Source organism: Lacerta agilis, chromosome 2 (genome assembly GCF_009819535.1).
Source record: "Lacerta agilis isolate rLacAgi1 chromosome 2, rLacAgi1.pri, whole genome shotgun sequence".
NCBI classification, from domain to species: domain Eukaryota; kingdom Metazoa; phylum Chordata; class Lepidosauria; order Squamata; family Lacertidae; genus Lacerta; species Lacerta agilis.
Window position 1 is genome coordinate 65,149,080 of NC_046313.1, and position 27,865 is coordinate 65,176,944.

At 47.0% G+C, this 27,865-nt stretch overlaps 2 protein-coding genes across 4 annotated transcripts in view; one reads left to right on the forward strand and one right to left on the reverse strand.

Moving 5' to 3' along the window:
- The window catches only part of UNC5A (unc-5 netrin receptor A), an 86,349-nt gene extending 82,078 nt beyond the window's left edge, over positions 1–4,271 (forward strand). For all 3 annotated transcript variants that reach the window (XM_033140426.1, XM_033140428.1, XM_033140427.1), the window contains 5 exons: positions 274–507; positions 888–1,037; positions 1,412–1,576; positions 2,959–3,137; positions 3,620–4,271. In XM_033140426.1, the coding sequence (XP_032996317.1) occupies positions 274–507; positions 888–1,037; positions 1,412–1,576; positions 2,959–3,137; positions 3,620–3,785 (894 nt within the window). In that variant the 3' untranslated portion in view covers positions 3,786–4,271. The remainder of the gene's footprint in view (positions 1–273; positions 508–887; positions 1,038–1,411; positions 1,577–2,958; positions 3,138–3,619) is intronic.
- A 680-nt stretch (positions 4,272–4,951) lies between these two features.
- On the reverse strand, positions 4,952–26,683 carry HK3 (hexokinase 3). Its single transcript, XM_033140425.1, has 17 exons — positions 26,358–26,683; positions 24,049–24,197; positions 22,534–22,653; positions 19,616–19,714; positions 19,413–19,512; positions 18,794–18,977; positions 17,114–17,269; positions 15,964–16,197; positions 14,049–14,353; positions 13,379–13,527; positions 13,079–13,198; positions 12,309–12,404; positions 7,625–7,724; positions 7,056–7,239; positions 6,814–6,969; positions 5,757–5,987; positions 4,952–5,306 (listed from the first exon to the last, which is right to left on the reverse strand). Exons 1-17 carry the CDS (start codon positions 26,641–26,643, stop codon positions 5,180–5,182), a joined length of 2,796 nt encoding a protein of 931 aa, XP_032996316.1. The 5' UTR covers positions 26,644–26,683; the 3' UTR covers positions 4,952–5,179.
- Positions 26,684–27,865: the final 1,182 nt, after the last annotated feature.

The window sequence follows — 27,865 nt, forward strand, 5'->3', positions numbered from 1 at the left end:
TGTTTGTTTGCCAACAGACCTTTGCAGCTGCTTAATTTTTGATTAGCTGGTCACCTTAATGATTATTTGTTCTTTTAAAATGCAATTTAATTTTTTTAATTGATGCTTTTGCAGTGTACGCCACCTTGTACGGTACAGAAATGCTTCTAAAAATAAGCCATAATCTGCACTGTCTCCTTCATGCAGCTTCTGTGCTCATTGTGCCAATAAGTGTTGATCAGGGTGGTTTTTATCTCTCTGCCCACCCCTCTACCGCCTTTCCCGTTTCCTCAGGATGTGCTGCACCTGGGTGAGCCCGTGCCCTCGGAATTCTTCCACTGCCAGCTGGAGCCCCAGGCTTGCTACATCTTCACAGAACAACTAGGCCGCTTTGCTTTGGTGGGGGAATCGCTCAGCATGGCGGCTTCAAAGCGCCTCAAATTGGTCCTCTTCGCACCCACTACCTGTACTGGGCTGGAATATGATGTCCGTGTGTATTGCCTCAGCGACACGCGTGATGCACTCAAGGTATTGCCCCACAAGGCCAAAATACTGCCCTGGAAATGTCCCAAACATACACACCTTGAGCCTCTTTCCCACAAATTTCACACCTGCTCCAGTCTCAATAGCCCATTATTTGCTCAAGAATCACGGTTGACCAGCCTTAATGCTCTAGTAGTACAGACTATGTCAACACTGACCACATGCCCAGTATGTTGCTCTATAGTTGCAGGGTGTCCGGCCTCACCCAGGCCTCTCCCCTTCCCCACCATCCAGTGATTTTTCACAACAACCCAGATCAGTCCCTTGCAACTCCATGCTGTGCCTCCACAGAAGGCGGGAGGCACCAGGAAATGGGTGTTAATGGTTCTAGTCACTCAGCCTCTGCTTTGTCCATGCAATTCCAGGAAGTGGTGCAAGTAGAGAAGCAGATGGGGGGGCAGCTGATTGGCGTGCCGCGGATCCTGCACTTCAAGGACAGTTACCACAACCTGCGCCTCTCCATCCATGATGTGCCCAGCTCCCTGTGGAAGAGCAAGCTTCTTGTCAGCTATCAGGCAAGTGTGCCCATGGGCTCTGGGAGCATTCTGTATTCAGAGTAGGTGCCCTCTTCTCCTGCCTGCTGTCATCGCGCTATGTCACCTCCCTTTTCCTTCTCTTATTTACTGGGATTCAGTGCAAAGCCCCATATCCTCAGGACCAGGAATACCCCACTTGAAAGATGCTAAGCTCTTATGAAGCTCCATCCCCTAGCTGTAGTTGTGGGGGTGGGCAGGTATTTATCAGTCTGCTTCTATAGTTTGCCTAGTTCCTAATTGTACTGGCAGTTGCTGACATCTTAGGCCTGATCGTTGTGCAGGAGCCTCATTATTTACCACTGAGGAAATCCATGCACCCCCAACCCAAGCCTGCTCCCTTTCTCTCTCTACAGGAGATTCCCTTCTATCACCTTTGGAGTGGTCTGCAGCCTTACCTGCACTGCACCTTCACGTTGGAGCGACTTAGCACCAGCACTTGCCAGTTGGCTTGCAAAATCTGGATCTGGCAGGTGGAGGGTGATGGGCAGAGCTTCAATATTGACTTCAACATTGCCAAGGTGAGGGCAAGGAGATGGCCATGGGAGGGTTGGTCCAATGACTTCTGCGGTACCCTTCTGGGTGGGCACCCATCTAGCTTTTGAACGGGTTTTAAATACTTTATGCGCACTTGCGGTTGTTGTGTCGAGGACTGTTTCATATAATTCCCATGGAACAGAGTCAGAAGTGCAAATGCAAGGTAGGGCGGCATCAATAGGTCTTTCCATCCTAACATGAGGATAGAAAACTATCGCAGGCTGGAATTGTGTGCATGTTCAGAAAAAGCATAGAATGGGCCAGTTCAGACATAGCTTTGTAACAAACCATAGCTTATGAAGCCAGGTGGAGTGTTGGCTCTGCATGTCCCCATCCCACTCGCCCTTCCTTCCCTTGCACACAAGCTTTGGGGCGGGGATTCTGGAACTAGGGCTGCCCATTCCATTTGAAATTGGGGTTTTACAATTGTCCTTTTTTATTCTCATTGCACCCTGTCTTGGGACTTTTTGTGAAGGGCAGGTAACAGGTATTATTAATTAATTAATTAATTAATTAATTAATTAGTTAATTAGTGGGGACTTCTAGTACAGTGTCAGTTTACTAACTAGAATATTAACCAGGGTCAGAGCTTGCTTTAATTATCCTGGTTAACAAACCAACACTGGTCCACCTCCCCATCTGAGATATTAGGGAACTTTTAAGTTCCAAGTTCTGTGCATCAACACCAACATGCAATGGGAAGAGGAGAGTGGCAAGGAAGAAGCATGTGGGCCCATTGCTCCACCATGGCTTATGAGGCTGGGAAGACTACATGTGAAGTAGCCCATTGTTATGTGAGGTGTGAAATTTAACATCTTAAGAACCTTCTTTCATAAAAGCAGGGTTTTTTTAGTTCTTTTAGGGCTGTGAAAGTGTGGCCAGTGATTACTGGGATCTCAGAAGCCAGAGGCGTGGCTAACTAGCAATTATGCTCAATTTCCATAATCTGTAGAAGTCACAGGATCCCATTTTTTCTTGGTGCAAAATACACCCGGCCCTGCGCATCGCTGCTCTTTATGTCAACAAAAGCCTCCTTTCCCCCGCAGCACTGAGCCTACCCTTTAACTTTTCGTTCCCCTTCACTCCTCCTTTCCCAGTCAAGCGGGAGATATTCTTTGTGATCTTTAGGTATCCTCCTTCGCTAAACCTGTCAAGTAGACAGAATTACCCTTCTGGGGAATATCTGAGAGAAAATCATATTGTGTCAGGGAGGCCTCTCCACCTTACTTAAAGCAGCATCAAACTGAGAGAGAATATAAAGCAGAAACAGCCTTGTCTTCACGGGCACTCTCTCCTCCATTCCCTCTTCTCACCATGAAGACTTTGTTTGCCCTATAGGTCCTAATAGCTGCTCTCCTTTTCCCAGGATGCACGGTTCTCTGACTGGCTGCCCCCAGACAATGAGGTTGGCTCCCCTGCCCTCGTGGGCCCCAGTGCCTTCAAGATCCCCTTCCTCATCCGCCAGAAGATCATAAGCAGCCTGGATGCACCAGGGGCCCGTGGGGCTGACTGGAGAGCATTAGCCCAGAAACTGCACCTCGACAGGTAAACTCTATACCAGGAGAAACAAGCTGCAGCTAGCATAGACCCTACCAGGTGGATGAAACTTGTTTTAGCAGGAACAGGTGAATAGGGTGGGAGAAGGGGTTTCTGTATGGAGGGCCAGCAGGAACAGATGCAGTCACATTATTTTTTCCTGTGACATAGTGGGGGCAAGGAAGGAGAGGAAACAGGGGGCTCATCTGGACTTATTTTTGTGCTCCATTTCTATAAATGTGTCCCTGTGAAAACCCGCTCTTTACTGCTGAATTGGAGCAAACAGCAATCTGCAGAAATCCCAAATTGCAATTTGTTCCAATTCAGCATTAAAGAGCAGGGTTTTTGCTGGGGCAAAACAAAAATGCTCAGACACAGAATTTTAAAGAGCAGGCCTGTGCCTAGAAAGCATGGGGCAAAAGGTGTGTGTGAATAAGTGCTGCCTTGGGGCTTTTTCACCTGGGTAATAATGGCCTCTCCTCTTTCCACAGCCATCTAAGCTTCTTTGCTTCAAAACCCAGCCCAACGGCCATGATGTTGAACTTATGGGAAGCCCGTCACTTCCCCAACGGGAACCTCAACCAGCTGGCAGCTGCTGTGGCGGAGGTGGGCAAGCAGGACAGCTCCCTCTTCATGGTGTCGGAGGCTGAGTGCTAAGGCACTTGGTAGGGGCAGCACAGGCCTTTGCTGGGGGATGGCAGAGGGCATCTCCCCTTGAAGGAGGCAGTGTTCCCACACTTGTCCTGCTTTGAATACGCCTGCGTGCTCCGTCAGAGGCATCCTAGCCTCACGCCCTCTGTTCCTTGTGCCAAATACAACTAGAAGGCAAGCACACCGGGCTCAGTCTCTAGTAGCCATTGGGTGGTGGGGGAAACTACTGAATGCCTGCCCTGCCACTGCCATGGAAGTTCTGGGACTGGCCGAGGGAGGCTTGCCCCATATACTGGAGTAGGCGGGCAATGGATATGGATTCTGATGTACTTCTGTTGGGCTTAGTCATATACCCAGGGCCCTCTTCTTCCCCAGCATGGGAAGAAAGGGGAAGGGAGATGGCTGGCTTGGTGCTTGTGGGGAGTGACCAGGACAAAAAGGTAAGCTTGGTCCTGGAGCTGAGAAGCCTGTGCCTCTCCCACTGCAGCCCCCGGAGATGAAGCAGAGCCGGGAGGGGGGGGATCCGACAGGTTGTTTCCAGAGCCATCTCTGTATATTTTTGCTCCAGCCCAAGATATACCTGTGACTTGGTCATAGTGGGCCGCCCAGGGGTTGGTGGTTTGCTGACACTGGGGACCCCGAGGGAATAAGGAGAGGAGATGGTCAAGGGCAGCCCAGGGAGGTGGGCCATGCTGTGCTGGATGACAGGATCTGTGCCTCCTTAGTTCTTGCCCAGTGTATATGCAAAGGGAATTGTGCGTGTGCGTGGCAGTCCAATCCGTGCAGTGAACGTGTGCTGGGCCAGGCGGGCCCATGCCGTATTGTGTAAAGATCGTTTTTTATTCTGTATTCAAGTGCATTCAAGTATTTACACTTGGCCTTATGTACATATAAGCGTCCCGCACAGGGTTTTAGCGGGCAAGAATGTAAATAAATTATATATATATATTGCTACACGGGACTTCTTGTGTCTGTACTCAACACTAAGCCAATGGAAGCATTGCCAGATCTGGAGAAAAGCAGAGAGATTCCAAAGTCACAGCAGAGCTTCCCTGACAGCTTTGTAGGTGTCCAGCGTTATTAAGAAGGCACCTCCATTTTAGCCCTCTCAGTCAGTGTTAACTTTGGGCTTCGCTTGTTGGGAGAAAATATATATAACCTGGAAAACCAAGTGGCAGCAGGAATTTGTTTTATTGTTTTCCTCGCTTGAACATGAATCAGAGATGGTAAAGAGAGCTATAAAGATGGAACACCACTGCTGACACAACTTGCCTTTCCTGCAGTTTGGCCACAGAGGAGGGTGAAACACATTGCTGTGGGTCAAGGTCTGGACATTGTAGAGAATGCCTTGGTGTCCTGGTTACTGGGACATCTTTATTCAAGTCAAGTGGATGGTTTGGTTACTTATGGGTGGCCACAGCAGCAATCAGTGCAGCCCCCTTCCCTGAACCATCCTCTGACAGCAAGAACTTGACGTTGCAGTTTGGAGCTATCATAGCCACCGTCTTATGAAGCTTTGTTGCAAAGCTGAGAACAGAAAGGGAGAGTGTCTGTGAGCAAGAGAAAGCAATGTTCAGCCAGCATCACCCCCTCCTCTGGTTACATGGTACTTGGACGCATGTTATTGCGGCTTTCTCCTCTTTCCCTCACCCAAAACAGGGGCAGCGTTCAGATTTTCTAGGCAGGTGCTGCAGAACCCCATACTCCAAAGAAAAACAGGTACTGCCCATACAGCAGTTTAGGAAGAACCACCCTTTACCATGCACTGTGTCTCCCAATAAGTACTAAGGTCCTCCAGCCTAGCATGGATCAGTAATGGCTGAGTTTCTCCCCATGCATCAAAACACAATTGTTGTCATGTCTGCACAACCTGGTCTTGCCATCCACTGGGCAACCAAAGTTTCCATCCCCCTCTTTGCACTCTGTTGGGTTGAGGCCTTGCTTGCCCCACAGCTTAATGAAGCAAAACTGACTCACTAAGGATGCATCTTGTAGAGTGTCCCATCCACGCCAACTGTTATATCCAGCTTTGACACGCGCCGGTTCTCTCGGATCTTCTCCACAACTGCAGATATTCCCACTGCACACATCTTAGCAGCACGTGACGACACAGCACGGCACACATCCTTTACCACCAAGGCATCCTCCGTAGATACACTCAACCCATATTCTTCCAGAATGTTACACACGAAATGGTGACCAGGAGTGCTGCTTACAGAACATCATAATCAGTGGTGGAACTGCTTGAGGCACCTATTATATTCAACAAGAGCTGTTGCGCTCTTAGAAGCTAAGCATTTCTAGTCTCTCAGTATTTGCAGGTGGGATTCAATCACAAATGGGCAAATTCAGGCTGCACAATTTAAGTTGATTTGGTGCTCTTGCACAACAAACCAGCTTCAATCCCAAATCAGTTTTGTTTTTGCAATATGGAAAGTGGGAGATTGTCTGGTGCAATGTTTTATAACTTCCCCACAAATAAAAACGGATGCTTAAGAGCTGATGTCATCTAACCTCCCCCCAAACTTTGTGCAAACAAATCATTATGGATGCTGTATAAACAGGTGGTCTGGAAGCAACCACATTCATCCTGAAAGAACCCATTGTTCCCCAAAGGGTTCATGCGGCAGATCATGAAGGTTTTCACATTCCACAAAGCAGGGAGGGGAATCCAGGCAATGCCAAATTACTGAGAATTCTGCATCATAAAGACTAAAACTTGGTGCTCAGAATTAAAATAAATACAAAATATATAAATTGGCTTACTTTCCATAAAAAATTTAAGTTTGCATGCTTGAAATATAATCTGGGACAAGCGGTACTTGCTTGTCAGAAAGTGATGCAAGACTAGGTAAGGTGAAGTTAAGGAACTTAATCAAAGAATGAGGGGTGAACAGATAATCAAGTAGGGCTAAAAGACACCTTGAACAACAGAGTCTTTTACAGGTAAAGACCAAAAGTAGCCTCAGGAATTTGATTTCTGCACCAAACCTAAATTCTATATGAAATGGGAATGTTACGGATACACACTTACTCCTCAACATTTGTTAGGAATTTGGTGGGGAAGATGTTTTTGGTCTTGAGTACTTCTGTTGGTCGACCCCTGAAGATGACCTTGCGCATTGTTAGCTCCAGCAGAATATAGCGCACAATCTCGCCCAAGTACATGCCACTGATGAGCTTTTCATACCTTTAGGGGAGATGGAAATGAGTGTCACACAAGGAGACCCTGGAGGCAGCCATCACCCCAGATCACTCCCAGGTACCCAGACTCACCTTTGCTGGCCAGCATTGATGGATTCTGCATCCACTTTCTCATCAAACTGTGTTATGTAGTGCTCGAGGCAGCCATTGTCTCCAAACGCCCCCCATTCCATATTGATACACATTCTGCCCTCGTCCCCCTCCACAGTGCCCACATTCCTCATCTCCTCCATGTAGCAGGCATTGGTACCCGTACCTGAGAGAAAGGGATGGAAATGAATCACTGATGAAAATGGACTGTCATACTTCCCCCTGCTCTGAGCAAGGGAAGTCTTGGGATCAAGCCTGGAGGAAGAATCTTCAGCCCACTTGACGGTCCATTCCAAATGTCAAAATTACAGAGAAAGGCTTACCTGTCAGGGAGCAACCCAGGTTCTGGTTATAGATCCCCCAAAGAAGGTAATGGTTTCAAGGAGAAGAGTGGAGGAGGGCATCCGCCGTTGGAAATATATTCCCTTGGAAAGCACCACCCTTGCCCCTAAAAGACGGATCCCGCTCGCCTATTCCCAACCACCCTAGGAATTTTATCGAAGGGCAGAGCTGTATACATTTGTAGAAAATAATAATAAAAACCACCTTACCGACGATGAGGCCAATCTCACAGTTGGGGTCCACATAGGCACATGCCATCATGGTTCCTACAGTGTCATTCACTATGGCAACCACATCTATATCAAAGTCCTGGGAAGAGAAAGGGAGGGAGAGACAGAGAGCAGCAAGATGTGTTACCAGGCAACACGATTCCCTATTACCACAGTAACCAGCAGAGACCCATAGGCCCTGTCGCTTGGGAAATTGGCCCCCAGCCCCCCCACCTTCTGAAGGCCCCTGGGGGCATCAACCCGAAGGGAGCTCTCAAACTCGGTCACTGCTATCCAGCTGGCTTACCGAATGGCTGCTGTTACGCCTTCCATTTTCTCAATGGGCTATGTAGCAAGTGACCCATCATCACAGAGTAGACCTAGGGGTGGGGGTGGGGGCTGAGAATATGGAGCACCGTGATGCTTAGAACACACAACACAAACTTCTCGGGCCTCCTTGACATACAAGTTGGTTCGCCTCAGAGTCGTGAGGGGCTCCTTACGCCATATCCAAACTGAGTGAACTCTGCCAGACACGTACCCCATTTCCCAGGTCTGACAAGGAATAGAGATGAGGCCCTTTTCTACCTGATGCACGCTGTTACTCGCTCACCGATAAACATGGGAGACCTGTTGTCAGACTAGAGGTACTCATCACACATATGCAAGGGAAATACACATGAGATGGCTGCTTTTCCTTGGGACTGGGGAAAGCAAATGTCTGGAGGCATGCTTGACCATTTGCCTGCTGCTTCTCTGCTTCAAATCGCTGCCTGCAAAGCCATTCCTTCCCAGGGTTCCACAGAAGGCAAACCCAGATTTGGTGAGGGAGGCATTTGGAGGTGAGAATTAAGAAGCAAGAATGCGATTAAGCACCCATTCCTCCTCTCCAAAATCACACCCTTTTGAAGCTGGATTTCCCTAAGAAAAACAGGTGCCAGGTCTGCCTTGCATGGATATGCATGGTTAGTACCTACAGTATATGTATAGTATATGCATGGTTAGTACCTAGAGTTAAGGTGAATAAAAAAAAAGAGGTTCTATCATTATCAGCTTCAGAATTCTACAGCTTAATAAATATGGTATCTGTTTGACTAATAACTTCATGATTTGCCTGATGAGGTACGCAAAAGTGCCAACTTCCACATCAATCTGATAAAAATTGCCAGCATACAGCAAGTTTAAAGGGTAGGAAACTGACACTTTGGCCCCCTATCCCCCAGTTAAGAAAGCATATAATATAGTTCTTCCTAATTTTCGCAAAAACTACTGAGAGCGGTTATTCTCTTCCAGTATTTAATACCACAATGACCCTATAAGGTAGGCCATGTTGTGGGGGGTGGGGGGTGGGGTGGATTAGCAATGCATCCCAATGAGATGCATGCCATGTGTTTAACCAGTCAAACCACTAGAAGAGACTGCACCCCACATATACGCTGTGCTGAAAACCTCTGCTCCCACCCCATGCTGCAAGCCTCCAAATGCCCAGATGAACCCCACACAACCCCTCCACACCCAAAGGCGCTTGTACACATTCTGCCCTAAGCTTGCCACACACTCCACCCAACACAAAAACCCAAGACTCACCTTACCCCCTGCACCGAACCCCCCTCAACCCCCCCTCCCGGTTACATACGCACCACCTCACACTGAAACCCACCCTATATCGAACCTGCTCCCCCACACCCTGCTCCACAGTGAACCCGCCCAGGAGGATTACAAAGAAGAGAGCAGTGGTTCTCTTCCATTATTTAACCTCACAGTGACCCAGGGAGATAGATTATGTGTCGAGATAGCAACAGTGGCCATGTGTTTAACAAGGCTCCTGTCCAAAACAGAGATATGGGGTGGTGGTTGGACTATTGGACTGGGTGAAAACAAAGAACGCATTTCACAGGGATATATCATCACAGCCACTATCTCTGGGACAGAAAGGGTACACTTGTCTATACGCAGGTGGAAGCGGTCAGAGTGCTGGCAGAGGGGAAATGGATGCATTGAGAGTTAATTAAGCTGGAATTGATTGGAGGGTGTCCCTTATTTTGTGACTGGAAAGGTCCGGCTCTGGCAGCCATTTTGTGCTGTTGTCTATGAGCTTTTCAGATGTCCAGATGTTCCCATGGGTCCAGAACGGCTAGTTTTTGCCAAGGTCTAGGGGCCAGGAGACAGATGTTAGAGAGCTGGGAATGTTTTTTTTTTAGTGTGAGCCAGCCAGTAAATTGCCTAAATGTCATTGTGATTAGGTCACAGGTTATTTTTCCCCTGTGGCCCCATCCCTTCAGATCAATGGAACAGATCTAGAGCTGGCATTTTTAGGAGTGACAGTACTACTGCCAGTTCAAGGCAGCAAGCACCCCCCCCCCCATTGTGCAATGAAGTATTATGGCATACGACTTAGGCCCAAGTCATCTGAAAGACCATATTCCCTCAGACGAACCTGCCCAGGTTATGAGAGCTTTGGGGGAGGCCCTTTTCTTGGTCCCACCACCCTCACAGGTATGCTTGGTGGGGATGCAGGAGAAGGCCTTCTTGGTGGCTGCTCCCAGACTTTGGAACTCCCTCCCTAGAGAAGTTACTGTAGACTAGCTCTCTCCTTGCTGTCCTACTAGCAAGTGAAGAACCTATTCCAACAGGCTTTAAGGAACTGACTGCTTTTAATTAATTGGGTTGTGTGTGTTTTTTAATGATGGGAGGCATTTATTTTCTATGTTTTAAGCTGTTCTTATTTTATCTGTAAGCCGCCTTGAGTCCCTGATAGTAGGTTTAATAAACCAAGAGGAACAGGGACCAAAGGGGCACACGATCAAGCATATCGCTGCACACACCTTATTCATATTATCAGTTGCATTAAACAAAAGGGATCCCACAAGGCAGCACTGGACACTTGAGTTGGAAGGACTGCAACTGCTGAACCAAGGTCTCTTTGAAGTAGTTTTGAAAATAATCCACCTGTTTCATAGATTTTAAAGAGGCAACAATAAAAGCTGCATTTTGGCAGTGTGGAGGTGGTGAATGTACTGATTCTGAGTAGGAATGAATTGTTTTCATTCATTTCATGTTATTTCAGTGCATTTGTAGGCCACTGCCTTTTTCACTAAAAAGAAAAAAAGAAAAAAAAAAGCCTCCAACAGGGACTTATATAGGACATCATTAGACAATTGAGCTTACAAATCTTAGCCCACACATCTTTTCTATTACAAACTGGTGTTGGGAGGGTGCAATCAGAAGCAAAGTGGTGTGTTGGAAGACGGTGCTTAACCCTTCCCAGGCACTGGTCCAGGCATAAAAGCTCTGTGTCTGAGCATTGTTGTTGTTTGCCCTGGAGATTTCCCAAGGAAAACCCACTCTTCAGCACTCAATCAGAGCAAATGTCAGTTTGGGTTTCCTGCAGATTGCTGTGTGCTCTGATTGAGCTCTAAAAGATGGGTTTTCGTGGGGAAGGCACTGGAGCAAAAGAAGAAGAAGAAGAAGATGCATGAACACAGAGCATTAAAGTGTGGAACATGCCTGGAAAGAGTAGAGGAACGGTAAGTGTGGATATGCCCTTATTGTAGCGACAATTTTCTTGTAAAATGCTTAGAGATTTTACTACTTTGACATGGTATATAATTTTTGATAAATAATTTTAAAATAGAATTAAAAAAACCCTCCTCCCCATCAGGATTTGGGCTTGAAAGACCAAGGAGAAGTGTGGGTACTTAGGCGGTGAGTTGTACGCAAGCGCAATTTGTGTCCTTGAACAACAACTTTGCTGATTATGGGGCATGTCTGTTAAAGCATTAGCCTCAGCTTCCAGTTTTCTGGCTTTGTGGAGCTTGAGCCAACATAAGATAGCCTTAACTCTGATTTTAAACCAGCAGGTTTTGTGATAATTTAATAGCCTTTCAAAAAAAAACTAACATCAAAAAAACTAAGATCATGGCCACTGGTCCCATCACCTCCTGGCAAATAGAAGGGGAAGAAATGGAGGCAGTGAGAGATTTCACTTTCTTGGGTTCCATGATCACTGCAGATGGTGACAGCAGTCACGAAATTAGAAGACGCCTGCTTCTTGGGAGAAAAGCAATGACAAACCTAGACAGCATCTTAAAAAGCAAAGACATCACCTTGCCAACAAAGGTCCGTATAGTTAAAGCTATGGTTTTCCCAGTAGTAATGTACGGAAGTGAGAGCTGGACCATCAAGAAGGCTGATCGCCGAAGAATTGATGCTTTTGAATTATGGTGCTGGAGGAGACTCTTGAGAGTCCCATGGACTGCAAGAAGATCAAACCTCTCCATTCTCAAGGAAATCAGCCCTGAGTACTCACTAGAAGGACAGATCCTGAAGTTGAGGCTCCAGTACTTTGGCCACCTCATGAGAAGAGAAGACTCCCTAGAAAAGACCCTGATGTTGGGAAAGATGGAGGGCACAAGGAGAAGGGGACGACAGAGGATGAGATGGTTGGACAGTGTTCTCGAAGCTACTAACATGAGTTTGGCCAAACTGCGGGAGGCAGTGAATGATAGGCGTGCCTGGCGTGCTCTGGTCCATGGGGTCACGAAGAGTCGGACACGACTGAACGACTGAACAACAACAAAATAGCCTTTCATTTTGATAAATCAGATTAAGTCTGAATAGTCCAGCCCAAACTAGAATCCCTGGCAAATCTATCCAGAGCTCGTGCCTCAAATCCCACACATACCGTTTGACGCTTTACAGCCTCTCTTAGCAACTCCACAACATCTTCTCCCACACAGCCTGTGGCACTGAACCCCTTGGTCCATCTCAACAAGATGCCCTGTGAAACCAAGAGAAACAAGGAATTGTGATACACATGTAGATGCAGCTGGACTGCTTTCCCTGAGCTGCTTGCCCTTCATATGTTGATGGATGATTCTACTGTAGCTAAGCTGCAACAGAGAGATGGAAGTAGGAGACATGCAGCTAATGCAGGGACCTGCCTCTGCAAAAGTTCTGCAGGTCCTCTAGCTTCTGAGTTTTCTTTAGGCATTGCTCACTCAATCTCAAGTTTATCCTTGCAACTATATGGGCTAGAAACTTGCAAGTGCCAAATTGTGCAGCTTTTCTGCACTTGCACAGAATTGTAGCATGCACACTAGGACAGAGACTGGACCTATTAGAGAGAGGTGCCTAACTAGTGGGGGGAGGGGGTTCAACAGGGGTTTTCCTCAATGGACAGCTGAATTTCACAATTTAGAAATCCTACAAGCTGAGCTTTCATTTCAGTTATTTGTAAATGGTTTGAAAGCTATGTTGTTCTCATAGTGTTTGGGAAATTTTCTCTTTCTATCTTGGGGAACACAAGGTAGTTCAACCCCATTTCTCTCCCTTCCCATCTACCACAAAAATACACTCCCAGCAGGGGGCTCCACCCAGGTAAGGGAGGCAGCAAAGTCCTAATTCCCAGCATCACCACATGAGCAGCAGATCACTTCCATAGATGCTTCATACCTTGTCCAGGCTCGTCTGATTGCAGGGAAACGAAAAAGTGAAGCCGAGTGGCAGTGTTCGTCCCACAATGCTATGCTTGTTACTGAAATCCATAATGCATTGAACAATGTGATCAAAGAGCTGCAGGAAAATGGGAGAAAGCATGAGGCCTTATGAGGCAAAGACAACTTTGGAGAGGAAACGCCATCACTAACAGTATCGCCCATCCCCACAGTTGCCAGTGTCACAGATTTAAGACCCAGCCAGATTGTAACAGAGGCCAGTTCAACCCAGCCATGTCTTCCCTTCTCTTGCACCTACCTCTTTTTCATTACTCTGGGCCACTTGGGGTGGAATTGTGTAAGACTCAGAGACCATGTGTACACCACCCTCTTCTTTGCTTCGCACCTGCACCATAAGCACTCGGAAATTGGTTCCACCCAGATCCAGTGCAAGGAACTCCCCTCTCTCTACAAAATGTATAAGGGACAAGCGCTTGAGTGAAAGAGACTCTCCCCTACAACCCAACACAGTCACCGCAAGGGTCTCTTTCTTTGGCCTCTTTGCCTGAGGCCAACATCATTCCCACCAGTGCTGGCAAATTTAAACTATAAAGCCTTGGGAAAGCATCCCACCAGCCCTCTAGAATACTGGTTGTCAACTGAGGGGTCAAGACCCACTGGCACCATACCAATATTTGCTAATAAAATAAAATGCATATTTGTGCTATAGGTGGTCGCAGGATCTGAAAAGTTTGGAGACTCCTGTTGTTACTAGCACTGGTTATGCTGCACCCTTCTCAGTGAGATGAACATAAGTAACAATAACAGCCCCAGATCAATTAAAAGACTTGGGCCCCCAAAACTCGGAAGGTTTTCTCTGGACCAAACACAACTTCCCTGAGACTTTTAAAAAAGCCCCCTTGAGCTGTCCAAAGCTCTTCCCTCCCAAGATAAAGGCCATTCCCAAGATGTTGTTCTCTGGCTCTCACCGCTGCCGTCAGGCAAATGACGGACGTAAGTGGGCAACATGCGGACAGTGGCTGTACTGTTTGTCTCCTTTGACAGACCCTTCTCCATTTCCTGTCTCATCATGGTCCGCAGTGTGTCCATGTCGGACATAGAAAGTCGGAAAGGCGCCAGGACCTGGGCTACTCCTTCCTCTTGGTGTTTGAGCCTCACTGTCGCAGCTGCCACTCTGGCAGCCCCAAGAACACAGCCATGTTCTGATGTGACAAAGGTGGCAGTGCATTCAGGAGCCAGTGATTTCAATGTTTCTTGCAGTATCTGACTATACCTGGAGGGAGAGGAAATGTCAGCGACCTTGAAGCAGGGTGACTGGAAGTAAGTCATAGTGCTGGCCTTTCTGCACCTTACTATGAAAATTTGCTGGAAGAATGAGTCTTTCTGACAAGACAGAAGTACTGTTTTGGGGGGACAGGGGGCGGGCGGGTGTGGGGGACTCCCTGGTCCTGAACGGGGTAACTGTGCCCCTGAAGGTCCAGGTGCGCAGCCTGGGAGTCATTTTGGACTCACAGCTGTCCATGGAAGCGCAGGTTAATTCTGTGTCCAGGGCGGCTGTCTACCAGCTCCATCTGGTACGCAGGCTGAGAGCCTACCTGCCCGCAGACTGCCTCGCCAGAGTGGTGCATGCTCTGGTTATCTCCCGCTTGGACTACTGCAATGTGCTCTACGTGGGGCTACCTTTGAAGGGGACCCGGAAACTGCAATTAATCCAGAATGCGGCAGCTAGACTGGTGACTGGGAGTGGCCGCCAGGACCACATAACACCGGTCCTGATAGATCTACATTGGCTCCCAGTACGTTTCTGAGCACAATTCAAAGTGTTGGTGCTGACCTTTAAAGCCCTAAATGGCCTCGGTCCTATATACCTGAAGGAGCTTCTCCACCCCCATCGTTCTGCCTGGACACTGAGATCCAGCGCCGAGGGCCTTCTGGCAGTTCCCTTGCTGCGAGAGGCCAAGTTACAGGGAACCAGGCAGAGGGCCTTCTTGGTAGTGGCACCCGCCCTGTGGAACGCCCTCCCATCTCATGTCAAAGAGATAAACAACTACATTCAGAAGACACCTGAAGGCAGCCCTGTTCAGGGAAGTTTTTAATCTGTGACATTTTAATGTATCCTAATATCTGTTGGAAGCCGCCCAGAGTGGCTGGAGAAGCCTAGCCAGATGGGCAGGGAACAAATAAATTATTATTATTATTATTATTATTATTATTATTATTATTATTATTAGGGCCCGTTTACATTATCCACATTTTCTAAAATGGCTGAACTCCCTGTAGTTAACAGCCTCCTAATATGTAACAGACCCCCTAGCATGGGAAACTCCAGTAACCAATTTGGGAGATTCAGATGGGTGGATGGATGGGTGGATGGATGGATGGATGGATGGATGGATCCATTTATCTGAGTAGTACAGATGGGTTACTGTCCTGGAAGGAGCTGTTATGGCAAGAGAGAGGATTAAATATGCTGCCTACTGAGTTGCTGGCAACAATGAATAGCTAAGCTGACTTAATGGTTCTCTGGGTTGAAGGAAAATATTTGGATACCTGGAAGAAGACACTGGAAGAAATGCTTTCTTGGCTAGTGATTTCTTTCCAGGAGCAAGCTTGCTCCAATAACCTGCTCATGAAAGGAAGTCAGGAAAAATTTGATGGTTAGTCCAGTGGTCCATAGGAAAGTGGGACTGGTGGGTCTCTTAGTTTTAATTTAGATGAGGGGCAGCCAATATGATGCTCTACAGGTGTAGCTGGGCTATAGTTCCCATCATCCTTGATCATCGACCATGCTGGTGGCCATTGTAATCCAACAATATCTGGAGTTCACCTTACTGGCTACTCACGACACAAACAAATATTTATATGCCTGGTACAGCTCCTTACTGTGGTCGGCTCTTGTACAGGTCCCCGTCCACAGCCACAGTGATTTTCAGGTGTGGCAGCCCTTGAATGGTCCGGATATGAGTAAGAACGCCAGCCAGTCCAGCAGCACAGAGCTTGGCAGAACGGACATAGACCGCTTGGCATATTTGCTGCACGTTGAAACAGTCTTGGTTGCTTGCCACCATTCCCAGGCGGACAAGGAAGTTCTTGGTATTGGACAGGCCAACTTTTTCACTGCAGTTAAAGCATACATGAGTTAAAGCAGGGTGGCAGCAGCAAGAGGCATGAGAGAGACTCTCTTTAACTGTTAATTGATCTCAACAAAGAATAATATTGATTCCAAATTGAAATCACTGAACTCTCCATCTATAATGAACTGGCACAAGTGTGTGTGTGTGTTTAGTTTTGTTTCTACCCATGCTGACTTTTTAGAGAAGGACACAAGAGCTGTAACAAGATAAATATTTCAGAAAGTGGACTTTATTAACATCTCGTTGATATTTAAGGTTTTGATTTTAACTTTTGTTACTTGATTATGCTTTGTTTTATTTTCTTTTTTTATCTGCACTGCTGTACAGGCCCTTCTTACAGCCAAAAAGCATTATAAAAACTGTTTACAAATAAAATAATATCACAAGGGTCATAGCTCAGTAGTATAGCCCTTGTTTTGTATGCAGAAGGGGGCAGGCAGCATGGGAATGCATCTGTTGGTGCTGAATAACGCAGAGTATTACATGATTGTACTGGGGAAACAAACAGTGACTTGTCACATTTACCAGTTCTGATTCTTAGCCTTGTGACACCTCTACCTACTTGATGAGAGATATACTTAATGAATGGCCCACTATACCTGTAGATGGTTTTCTTTTAAGCCTTCTTCTTTCAAGACAACTTATTTGAACAAATATGGCAGTGTATCTTGGACATCCTACGGTGTATTTAAATGTGCAAGTTGATTCAATCATTCATTCATTCACCTGCTTCAGTGTTGTTTTTTTATGGGCTACAGGTGTAATTAATTTGGTGGGCCCATTCCTCCTGGCTGTTTTTCTAGGGCTAGGCTAACAAGGCCTGCCAAGCCTCACTCTGCTGCTACTGAGGATATCAGGATGACCAGGTCTCCCAAGATGGGTTTGAGGAACTGACTTACTCTATGATGTCCACAACATCTTGGAGCTCCATTTTTCCCTTGGTAAGCAGGGTGGGAGTTAGGACACCACTGAAGATATCACCTTTCTCAGCCAAAGTAGCCAAAGTAGTACGGATAGTATCACACAGATATATGCTACTGATCAACTTCTCAAACCTGCCAGTGAGAAGAAAGAAGTAAATCAGTGCAGAAAGAGAAGGAATTGGAGTGAAAGGGTGGTTGGCAGATAACTGGTCAAGCCATCCTGTCTATAGGAGAAATTTTGGCCATTTCTTACAACATTTGCTGCTAAGTCAGACAATACAATATCATAGGTTGCTTGTTTGTAGACCACCTGTTCATAGGTCATTCATCCTGACTGCACAAAGTTCACGAAAGGTTACACAATGTCAGCATTCATTCAGAACTTTTACAGGAATGACCATTCCCAGTGGCTTCATGTCACCCTAATCTGTGAACAGAGCAGGATTCCAAAGGTACCAAGTTTGCTGATCAGGGTCTGTGTTTCCTTTCACACAGCAAGGCACAGCAGAGACTATGTTTTCTTTATGATACATGGCTTGCTTACACATATATGCAACCTGAGCCTAGGATGGAAGGGCTTCGAGCATTACCCTCCAAGAGGGCTCCATTTCTTCCACGGCTGCCACCTTAGATTCAACCTGTCAACCCACATTGCTCTGACTTCTCCAGCTGGCAAACACAACCATTTTTTCTCCAGTCTACGTCAGGCAAACTGCAATCCTCCAGCAATTGCTTGCCTTCCTTGACTTTGTATTTCTAACTAATTCTGAGTTGAGAGGGAGGGGGCTTCACCCATTTCCCAGCTGGCACAGTCTTAGCTTTGCTGATTGATTTCTTAATGGGTCACCCTTCACCTTGTGCTCTTTCAATGGCCCATCTCTCCACACTGGTGTCCAAACTTTTTTCAAAGAGGGCCAGATTTAATGAACTGAAGGGCTGTGGGGGCTAACCAAAGTGGTTGACCTTTTTTTTAGGATTGAAGATGTTGAGCTTTTTTAGGGTTTGAGTTGTTGAGGTTTTTTTTTTTTTTAGGATTTTACCCCAGGAAATAAACTGCCACAGGGGCCGGATTAAATTGACCAGCAGGCTGGATTAGGCCCCCAAAACGGACTTTGGACATGCCTGCTCCAGGCGATTACTTCATCAGGAAGCCAGCCTGGCTAATATTTTAACATGCTAAATTCAGCGCCTGACACCCAGGAACTAGAAGGGGAGTCTAGGAACCCCACAAACGTATGACAATATGTTAAATAGCATTGGGGATATAACTGTGTCCTGAAGCACCCCAGGGGGCTGAGAAGCACTCTCCCAGTGCTCCTCTCTGCACCCAGTACTGTAAATAGAACTGGAACCAAGGTAGCACAGGGCTCCCAATTCCCATTCCATGGAGCCGGTGGTCAATGGTATCGAAAGCCACAGACAGATTGAGATGCAGGAGCAAGGTGACCCTCTCCTTGACCTGCTCTTTGTGAAGGTGACTGAACAAAGATGGGCACTGAACAATTGCAAACACAGGTTTGGAGTTTCATTATGCAGATTAAATGCATTTTTGGACACCGAGCACAACTAACCTTGATTATTCCACTGAATCCTGGGCACCAGTAACCAATGACTCATTTTTAAAAACAGATTGTTACTTCCTTTACTGTGACTCACTTGTTTTTGCCTCGGTCCATGGACTGCTTATCCATTTGCAGGTCAAACTCTGTCGTTATGTCATTCAACTCGCCCAGCTTCCCAAAAGAGCCCCATTCGATGTTGATACACATGCATCCAGCACCGTGCTCCAAGCCTCCTATATGCTGCGTCTCCTCCACATAACCGCAGTTAGTGCCAGCATCTACCATACGCAGGAAGGCAGGACACAGGGAGAGAAGCTCAAAACAGGAGAAAAAGCATTTTAATAAAGCCTCCAACCACACGGCAATGAGAAAGTGCAACTGTCCTGCAACTGTTATACTGTATAAGACACAAGAGTCCATCTATGCCAGCATCCTAACTCTCACAATGGTTAGGGCCTGCCATTTTGATGAAATGCAACATCTTCCTAGAATGTGTGCTTAGACTCCACCTACCTAATTCTTAATCGCCAGGGATTAGTTTCTAGCCCTGTGATGTGGCTACATACTATGCTGAGATTCTTCCAATCTAAGAAGAATAGCCAGCTTCTTGGCACCTCTGCCTCCCACATCTACTATAAGGCAAATACAAGCCTTCCAGCTCAACAGCATTGCTAGCAAGTCGCCAGCACCATGCACGGTTTTGCTTTGCTTACCTATCACCAGCCCAACCTCACATGGCTCTTTCTCAGAATGGCAGCTCAACAAGGTTCCCACAGCGTCGTTTATTACACCAATGACCTCGATCTTGTAGTTCTGGAGATAAAAAGATTAAAGCGACTCTCTCGTTTTCTCACCAGAAGCACACACACACACAAATGCATGCTTCTGTCACAGCTGACCCAGCCGCTGTCCTCACCTTGCAAGTCTGGTTAAGAGCTGTTTGGAGCAGTTGTGCCACATCATTCCCCTCCACACCTGGCCACCGGCAATCCTTGATCCATCTGATCAGCTTACACTAAGGGAAAACCAAGCAGGAAGGCCACTGAGAAACTTCAACAAACTACTGCGAAACCCAGCCCTGCTTCCTACAAGCAAATTATTCAAGCAAATTATTGGTCAATGGGGTTATTTATGAAAACATGTCCTGTGATCTTTGAGAAGTAGAAGAATCCAAATTGGAGAATGACTTTGACAATTCATTTTCTCTATATATTCATTCAGTAACAAGCTCTATATTGGTTTAATCAGCTGCCACCAGTTTTGTATTTGGATAATGGGTTTGTGTATTTTCTAAAGAGCTGTGTTATGTTTTATTCTTTTTACGTGGGCTGCCTTGGGAGGATTTCCCCTCCGAGGCAGCATACAAGTTCTGAAATAAATGAATAAAACAAATAGTGCAAAATCAGTATGCTGATGACACCCAGCTCTATCTCTCTGTTCCATTTGAATTTGGAGAGGCAGGACAGGTGCTGGGCCAGTTTGGAGTTGGTAGTGAACTGGATGTGGGCCAATAAATTTAAAATGAATCCAGACAAGACCGAGGTGCTGTGTCTTCCAGGTTATTGCGATCCGGATGTGGGAAAACAGCCTGTTCTGGATGGGGATGCACTCTCCCTAAAGGAGCAGGTACTTTGCCTGGAGGTGCTCCTGCATCCAGCACCACCAATGGAGGACCAGGTGGCTTCAGTGGTAAGAACCACCTATTTTCAGCTCTGGCTTGTTTGCCAGCTAGTCCTTCCTGGACGAGGAAAATGTGGCCACAGTGAAGTGTATTCTGGTAATTTCCACCCACCCAGGGGCGTCGCTGGGGAGGGGCGGTAGGGGCGGTACGCCCCCAGTGACAGGGGAGGGTGGGGGTGACAAGCCGCGGGTGGGGGTGACAAGTGGCGGCCCCTCCCGCCACTCCCACGCGCCGCCGCTCCCTCCGTCACCCGGGGAGCAGCAGCGCTGCACAGACGGGGTGCTCGCTCGGCCAAGCGAGCACCCCGTCCGTGCAGCGCTGCTCCTCCCGGGGTGACCGGTGGTGCGTGGGGAGTGGTGGGAGGGGCCGCCGCTTGTCACCCCCACGCACCGCCACTCGCTCCGCCGCCGTGGGAGCAGCAGCGCACAGTGTGACACTTGGGCCAGCCCCACCCCACAGGCGGGCCCCGAGCAAGCCGCGGAGCGAAGTCGCTACATCCCGCGGCCCGACCGGGGTCCGCCCGCCGGCACCGCTATGGGGCTGCCCCACGCGATTGGCAGCTCGTAGGGCTGCCCGGTCAGTGCGGCTTTAAAGCAGCACAGACGGGGAAGCCCCAGGAGCTGACGGGTCACCGCTGGAGCAGCAGCGCTGGCGGGATGGACTGCACACGCCTGGATTTCTGGCCATGTGCAGTCTGTCCTGACGCATGCGTCAGGACGCCCCGCCCCCCAGGGGGTGCCTCCATGCGGCAACGCCGCCCTGGGCGCCCAAGAGGCTTCCTACACCTCTGGCTGTGCATGTGGCTTCCCCTGAAGGTGGCCCAGAAGCTGAAACTGCTGGAGAATGTGGAGAATCTCTGGAATGTGGAGAATCACTGGCCAGATGCACATTTTATCATTTTGAAAGATCTGCAGTGATAGCCAGTTTGCTTCTGGGCCCAATTCAATGTGCTTCTGTTAACACAGAAAACCCTAAATTACTTGGTCTCAGATATCTGATGGAGTGCTTCTTCCAATGTCAATCTGCATGAGCATTAAGATTTGCAGGGGAGACTCTAGTCATGCTGCTATTAGGGAATGTGGTTTGAGAATAAGTGGTGAGCAGAAGGACCTTTTCAGTGGCAGCCCCTAGGCTTTAAGAATGTGTACCCTTCAGAGGTGCATATTGCACAGATATTGTACAGCAGCAGTGAACTCAATATGGCTCATGAGTCAGTTTTCTCCAAACCCAGTGCTGGATTTACGTATAAGCTAAACAATATATAGCTTAAAGGTAAAGGTAAAGGGACCCCTGACCATCAGGTCCAGTCGTGTCCAACTCTGGGGTTGCAGTGCTCATCTCACTCTATAGGCCGAGGGAGCCGGCGTTTGTCCACAGACAGCTTCCAGGTCATGTGGCCAGCATGACTAAGCCGCTTCTGGCGAACCAGAGCAGTGCACGGAAACACTGCTTACCTTCCCACTGGAGTGGTCCCTATTTATCTACTTGCACTTTGATGTGCTTTCGAACTGCTAGGTGGGCAGAAGCTGGGACCGAGCAACGGGAGCTTACCCCGTGGCAGGGATTCGAACTGCCAACCTTCTGATCAGCAAGCCCTAGACTCTGTGGTTTAACCCACAGCACCACCTGGGTCCCAATAATATATAGCTTGGGTCCCCCCCCCCAAAAAAAAAATTTAAAGAGAAAAAAATGTACATTTCCAAAATATAAGATAAAAAGCAAATAAAATAAAACCTACATACAGCAATAGTGTTTTGTGTTGTATAGGCTCCTATCATGTAAGTAATGGACCCCGCCTACTAGCCTGCTCCCTAAAATATCACATATAAAGGGCCCCATTACTTTCAGTAGCTTAGGGCCGCATCAAACCTAAATCTGGCCCTGCCCAAACCACACCCATATGCTGTACCCTTGACATCATGTTATGTCAGGTGTGTGGCACATAAATACACGACTGCAAAGGGGAAATGGGGAGTCTTAAAGTGCACTCCTGACCATTACTTGGCAAACAAAGCTTGTTCTCACTGCCGGCCAGCTGAGTGAAGTGGGGCAAGGGAAGTGGGTACAAGATCATAGCTTTAACGTTTCGTTTGTATTTCCTTCCTATCTCCAGTCTTCCGTACAGCCTGCTGCTGGGCCAACAAAGTATTCACCTGGTTCAGCGCGATATGTTCACAAGGAAAGGGAAAGCAGAAGCACAGCGGGAAATTTTGGGTGTTGAGGCTAAGTCCGTCCAAAAACGTGCCCACACATTTTGCAAAGAATTCAAAAAGCTGGAAAAGAAAGCACAGTATTTATGAGTACATTCCACGATACCAATAAATGACGACAGCAAATACTTGCTAGCAGTGTAGAACCTGAAATTTCACTATATCACCCAGTAGGGTTTTGTTTTTTTACATCAACCTCTACTACTATATTATTAATTATTAATTAAAAACCAAATGTACACAAGATAGAAACAAATCTTTTAAAAAGGGAATGGCTCTGACGATGCTTAAGCAGTATAACTGAAACCAGCACCAAGACAGGTTCTGCCAGGTACACCCAGAATATGACTCAGTATAAGGCAGGTTCCGATGTACGTGGCAGAATCTTCCAGAGAAGGCAGCCTCAACCTGCCCCAGGAATGCCCAAATCAAATCAATGAAGAGGCAATGGGGCAAGGGGTATTTCTTTCTCCCATGTAATTCTCCCAGTCTAAATGACACACACACACACACAAACACACACACACACGGGGGTGGGGGGTGGGGACACATAGGTTTGTATTTTACCTACGGGGACAAATAGCTGTTTTGGGTAGGGAATTTAATTCAGAAAAAATATTTTTGCAGGGGAGAGGGTTAATCTGCCCATTACCCAGCATCACAGTCACAATATGATGGGGGGGGGGGGCTTGTAGCTACTTTCCGCATTTAAATGCAGGAGATACTGTTAACTGTCAAGGTTAGGAAAAGTGTAGGGAAAATTAATAAGGTAAAGGATGTAGAACAGGAAGACTAAGGAAGAGCAGGAGGAAAAATAGAGAAGAGGAATCAGAATACATGTTAGCCCCTCAGTGTATTCATTGGGGCTGATTCCTGTGTGTGTGTTAGATGGCAGCTGATGTGCCCCTGGAAGAGTAAGTCAATTTTAAGGAGCCAAACAGCTGATAGGCTACAGGGAGCAAAGGTGCTCTCAGGGCACTGGGCAGAAAAGAGTGCCAGAAGAGTAGAATGATCAAGGATGGACAGGGTTAGATGAAAGAGCGGCTAAGTGGGAACATGATGAAAATCAATACAATAATTTTAAATTCAAGACAAAAGAAGCAGCTTGTGAAAGGAGCAGAAGGTGCATTCATGATTATTTGTGCTCATGATGGTAACTGGTTGGATATACTGCTTCATTTCCAATCAGTGCATGTCCCATAGCTTTCTGTTGTCATCCTGTAATTCGTCATACCACAAATGTTTCAGTTCTGGTTTGTCTTGCTTTTGTTATGTTACAGCCCTTCCAGGTGGCAATAATGCAGTAACAGTGCAGAAGCACTGCAGAGCAACTAATAAAGTGGAATGGTGTGCAGACGGTCCAGTATCAATCCAGCACTAATGCATTGCTATTCCAACCCATAATAAGAAGGGAAATGGATTAAGTAAGCTGAAGAACTCAAGACAGAGGAATTATACCTGCTCCCCACTGCCATTGACAATATTCTCAGTAATTGGAAAGTTCTTTTTCTTCATCACCACAGGCTCATCCTTGTTATCTGATAGTTGCAAGAGCATGATGTTCACAAGATCCTTCTTCATTTCTAAACCCAAAAAATCCCCCGTCTCTGAAAAATAGATGTGAACATTAGGATATATAGTGATCAAGACTACCCATGTCTCATTCATATGGTTGCCATTTAACTTCTTTTTAAATTGCTATGGGGGGGGGAGCGGAAACTGAGGTGTGGGGAGGTGTCTGTCACCAGGACCGTTTGTTTGTTTGTTTGTTTGTTTGTTTGTTTGTTTGGCCCAGCTTTGCTGCTAATAAATGGGCAATCTTAAAATAGAATATGAATTATTATATAGTCCAGGGATCAGCAAACTTTTTCAGGAGTGGGCCGGTCCACTGTCCCTCAGACCTTGTGGGGGGCCAGACTATATTTTTTGGGGGGTGGAATGAACCAATTCCTGTGCCCCACAAATAACCCAGAGATGCATGTTAAATAAAAGGACACATGTTTTTACTCATGTAAAAACACGCTGATTCCCGGACCATCCGCAGGCCGCATTTAGAAGGCGATTGGGCTGGATCCGACCCCCGGGCCTAAGTTTGCCTACCCATGATATAGTCAATAAACATTGATAGATTATTTTCCATGAGGGAGAGGAAGCAACTGTCTAGGGTTTCAGTGGCACACAATAACAAATACAAAATGCAGTAGGCCAATCATCACTTAGGTTCATCATCATCATCATCATCATCATCATCATCATATGTGACTAGATGCTGAATGGTAATAGTAATTACTAAGTCACCAGGCTCCATGTATAGGTTTATAAACTAAAACCAGCTCAGTTGGTTAGAATGTGGTGTTACTGGTGCTAATAATACCAAGGTTGCAGGTTCAATCCATGTATGGTACAGCTGCACATTCCTGCATTGCAGGGGGTTGGACTAGATGAATCTCAGGGTCGCTTCCAACTCTGCAATTCTATGATTCTATATAATTCCGTTGAAGCAGACTAGTCTCTTGGCTAGTCTGTGGAAGTGATTTCAACCTAGCTGCTTCTGCTGTTGATGCAAAGGCAGGAGCTGTCACTGCGCACACATTATTATGATTATTATGATTATTGTTACTATTTATATCTCGTCTTTCCTCCCAAAGGGCTGGTAGTAGCATCTGTACTTTAGAGGGCATATGTGTTTTTAAGGATTCTACTGAGCTTCTTCTACAACACAGTTCTGCCCCTTAACAAGAAAGGTCATAGCTTAGTGGAAGAGCAACTGTGTTGCATGCAGGAGGTCTCAGGTTCAATTCCCGGTATTTGCAGGTAGGGCTGGGAGAGTTGGTTCCTTGTCTGAAGCCCTGGACAGCTGCTGCCAAAAAATGTAGACAATACTGAGCTAGATGGACCAACGGGTCTGACTCAATGGTCCAAGAAATGTACAAAGGTGGCAGGTGCAGTTGTATGTATTAGCCTACCAAGCCACACAACCCTAAGCAGAGCCCAAGCCCTTCATCCTCACTCAGATGACTGCCTGCTGTCTCATTCCACAGGCCACCTCTCAGCCAACACCAGCATTGTTACCACTAAGCTAGACAGGCGAACTGTGGACAGATGCAGATTACCAGATTCTGGGTCATTCTTGCACATGCTGGACAAACCAGGAAATCGCTCCTTCACAAGACTCTGTGCATGATTTAATAGCATTTCATCTTTCTCTTTGTCCCCCCCCTCCCAAAAATGTGCATCCCTGTGTGTGCTCAGAGATTCACAAGCCAGTACTTGGAAGTTTTGAAGCCAAATGTGGCAATTGGGAAGCCAGGGTGTTGTGGGAAATAATGTGGAGTAGGAACAAAAGTGTGGAAAGGAATGGTATTCAAAGTACAGCTACATGGGTTGTTTAAAAAAACTGGCAAGCTGTAAAGGAGTCTGGAGTCAGCCATTGGTTTTCAACTGGTGGGTCAACTCAGGACCCATTCAGGACCCCTAATCCAAGGTGAACCACAACAGCAGCACTATCACCAAACAGATATATTGGGCGGAAATTAAGGAATGGGGCCCTCAAATGCATGTCTGGGTTAAAAGTAAGTCCTAGGTCTGAAAGGTTGAAGACTATGGGTCTAGACTAGGTCTCCAGCTGTTTTTGGATTACAACTCCCATCATCCCTAGCTAGCAGGATGGTGGGAATTGTATTCCTAAAACAACTGGAGACCCAAGTTTGGGAAACACTGGTCTAGACAACAGTTCGGGCAAACTGCCAAAAAGAAAGCACACTTACCAGTGCCATCAGTCAAGGTACAAACATAAGAAGGTAGCATGGGTAAAGCAAGGCCATCTTTAACCTTCTCCTTGAGGCCATCCTGCATGGCTGAATACACAGAATCCCTCACATGTTCAAGCTGCTCCTTGGGTAGATGAAAGGCCTGTACATGTTTCTGGATTTGGTCAGAAACAGGAGCATTTTTAGAGTCAGCACGGTGGGGAAGCAGTTTGTGATCTTCCCTGCCCTCAGTACTGGACGTGCCCACACACGAACTTCTCTTTAACCTGGGAACAAAATTCATCTCCCTGGAGCTTTGTGGTGAAGGTGAAGGTGTATGTGTACCGGTATGTGTTTGTGAAAAGGCGACAGCTAAAAAAGACGACTCGCTGGCATCAGAGTTTTGCTTGGGAAGAGGAGAAAAGCTTGAATTACGTCTGGAGGCTGAGGTGAAGGAACTAGGTCCCGAATTAAGAGCGAAAAAAGTGTTGGAGCCCGAGCTGGATTCCTGTGAGCTATTTACCATTAAGGAAAACCTACGCTGGTCCTCGGAAGCTGGATTGGGACCTGACATGGAATTTAGCAGAAAGGAAACTTTAGAACGCAGATCATCGTCACTATCTCTCCGACTGGCTCGGCCGCGGTCAGACATGGTGTCATCGGTCACAAAAAGCCCTCGTCTGTCAGGTCAGCAAAGGGTGGAAAGCATGAAGGGAGAGCGGGGGCGAGGCAGGCCAGCATGTGGGGCTGGGAGTTGAGCCCAGTTCAGGGTGGGGCGCAGAGTGAGGCCGAATGTGAGCGGGCCAGTTTTGAAGCTGCGCGAGCGAAGCATGAACAGAGGCAGGGTGCAGGAGGCAGAAGTGAAGTAGAAAGAAAGCAGAGAGGGAAGGGGGGTGGCAGAGGAGGAAAGGAGAGAGAGGAGGGCTTGGAGCAGGAGGCAGTTGGAAGAGCCTCAAGAGAGAGAGTGGAATGGAAGGCGGGGGGGGGGGAGTAGAATGTGGGGCCACAGAGTTATAAAAAGGGCAGAGGAGACCATATAATTGTCTGCATAGGCAGTTTCATGGTTCATACTGGAAAGCCATTTTTTAAAAATAGCCTCAGCACCTGAGGGCTGGGGAGGAGAGTCCCCTGAGGAGATTTTAACCTTGCTGTGACTAGACCCCAGCAGTCCCCACCTCCAAATAAAAGATACTGGTAGTTGTGGAGTTCACACACTTTCTAATTCAGGTCTTATCTTGTACGAAGATGTTTTTCTTTCTTTCATTTGTTTTCCCCACCATTGGAAAAAGTAGCCTTGCCAATGGAAATTCCAACGCAAGTGCAGGCTTTTGTCCCAATTGGTTGGTGGGGCAGAGAGGCCCATGACTAGGAACAGGGGAGCAATTTTCAGTTTGGATTTAAAGCCAGATTTATCAAAGTCGCGCTTTCCAAAGCAATATGAGGACTGAAACATAGCTATCCTTCAAGCTTCACACTCATCTGAATTTTGTGATGTAGTTCTCCAGTCAAAAACATTCACAAAAATG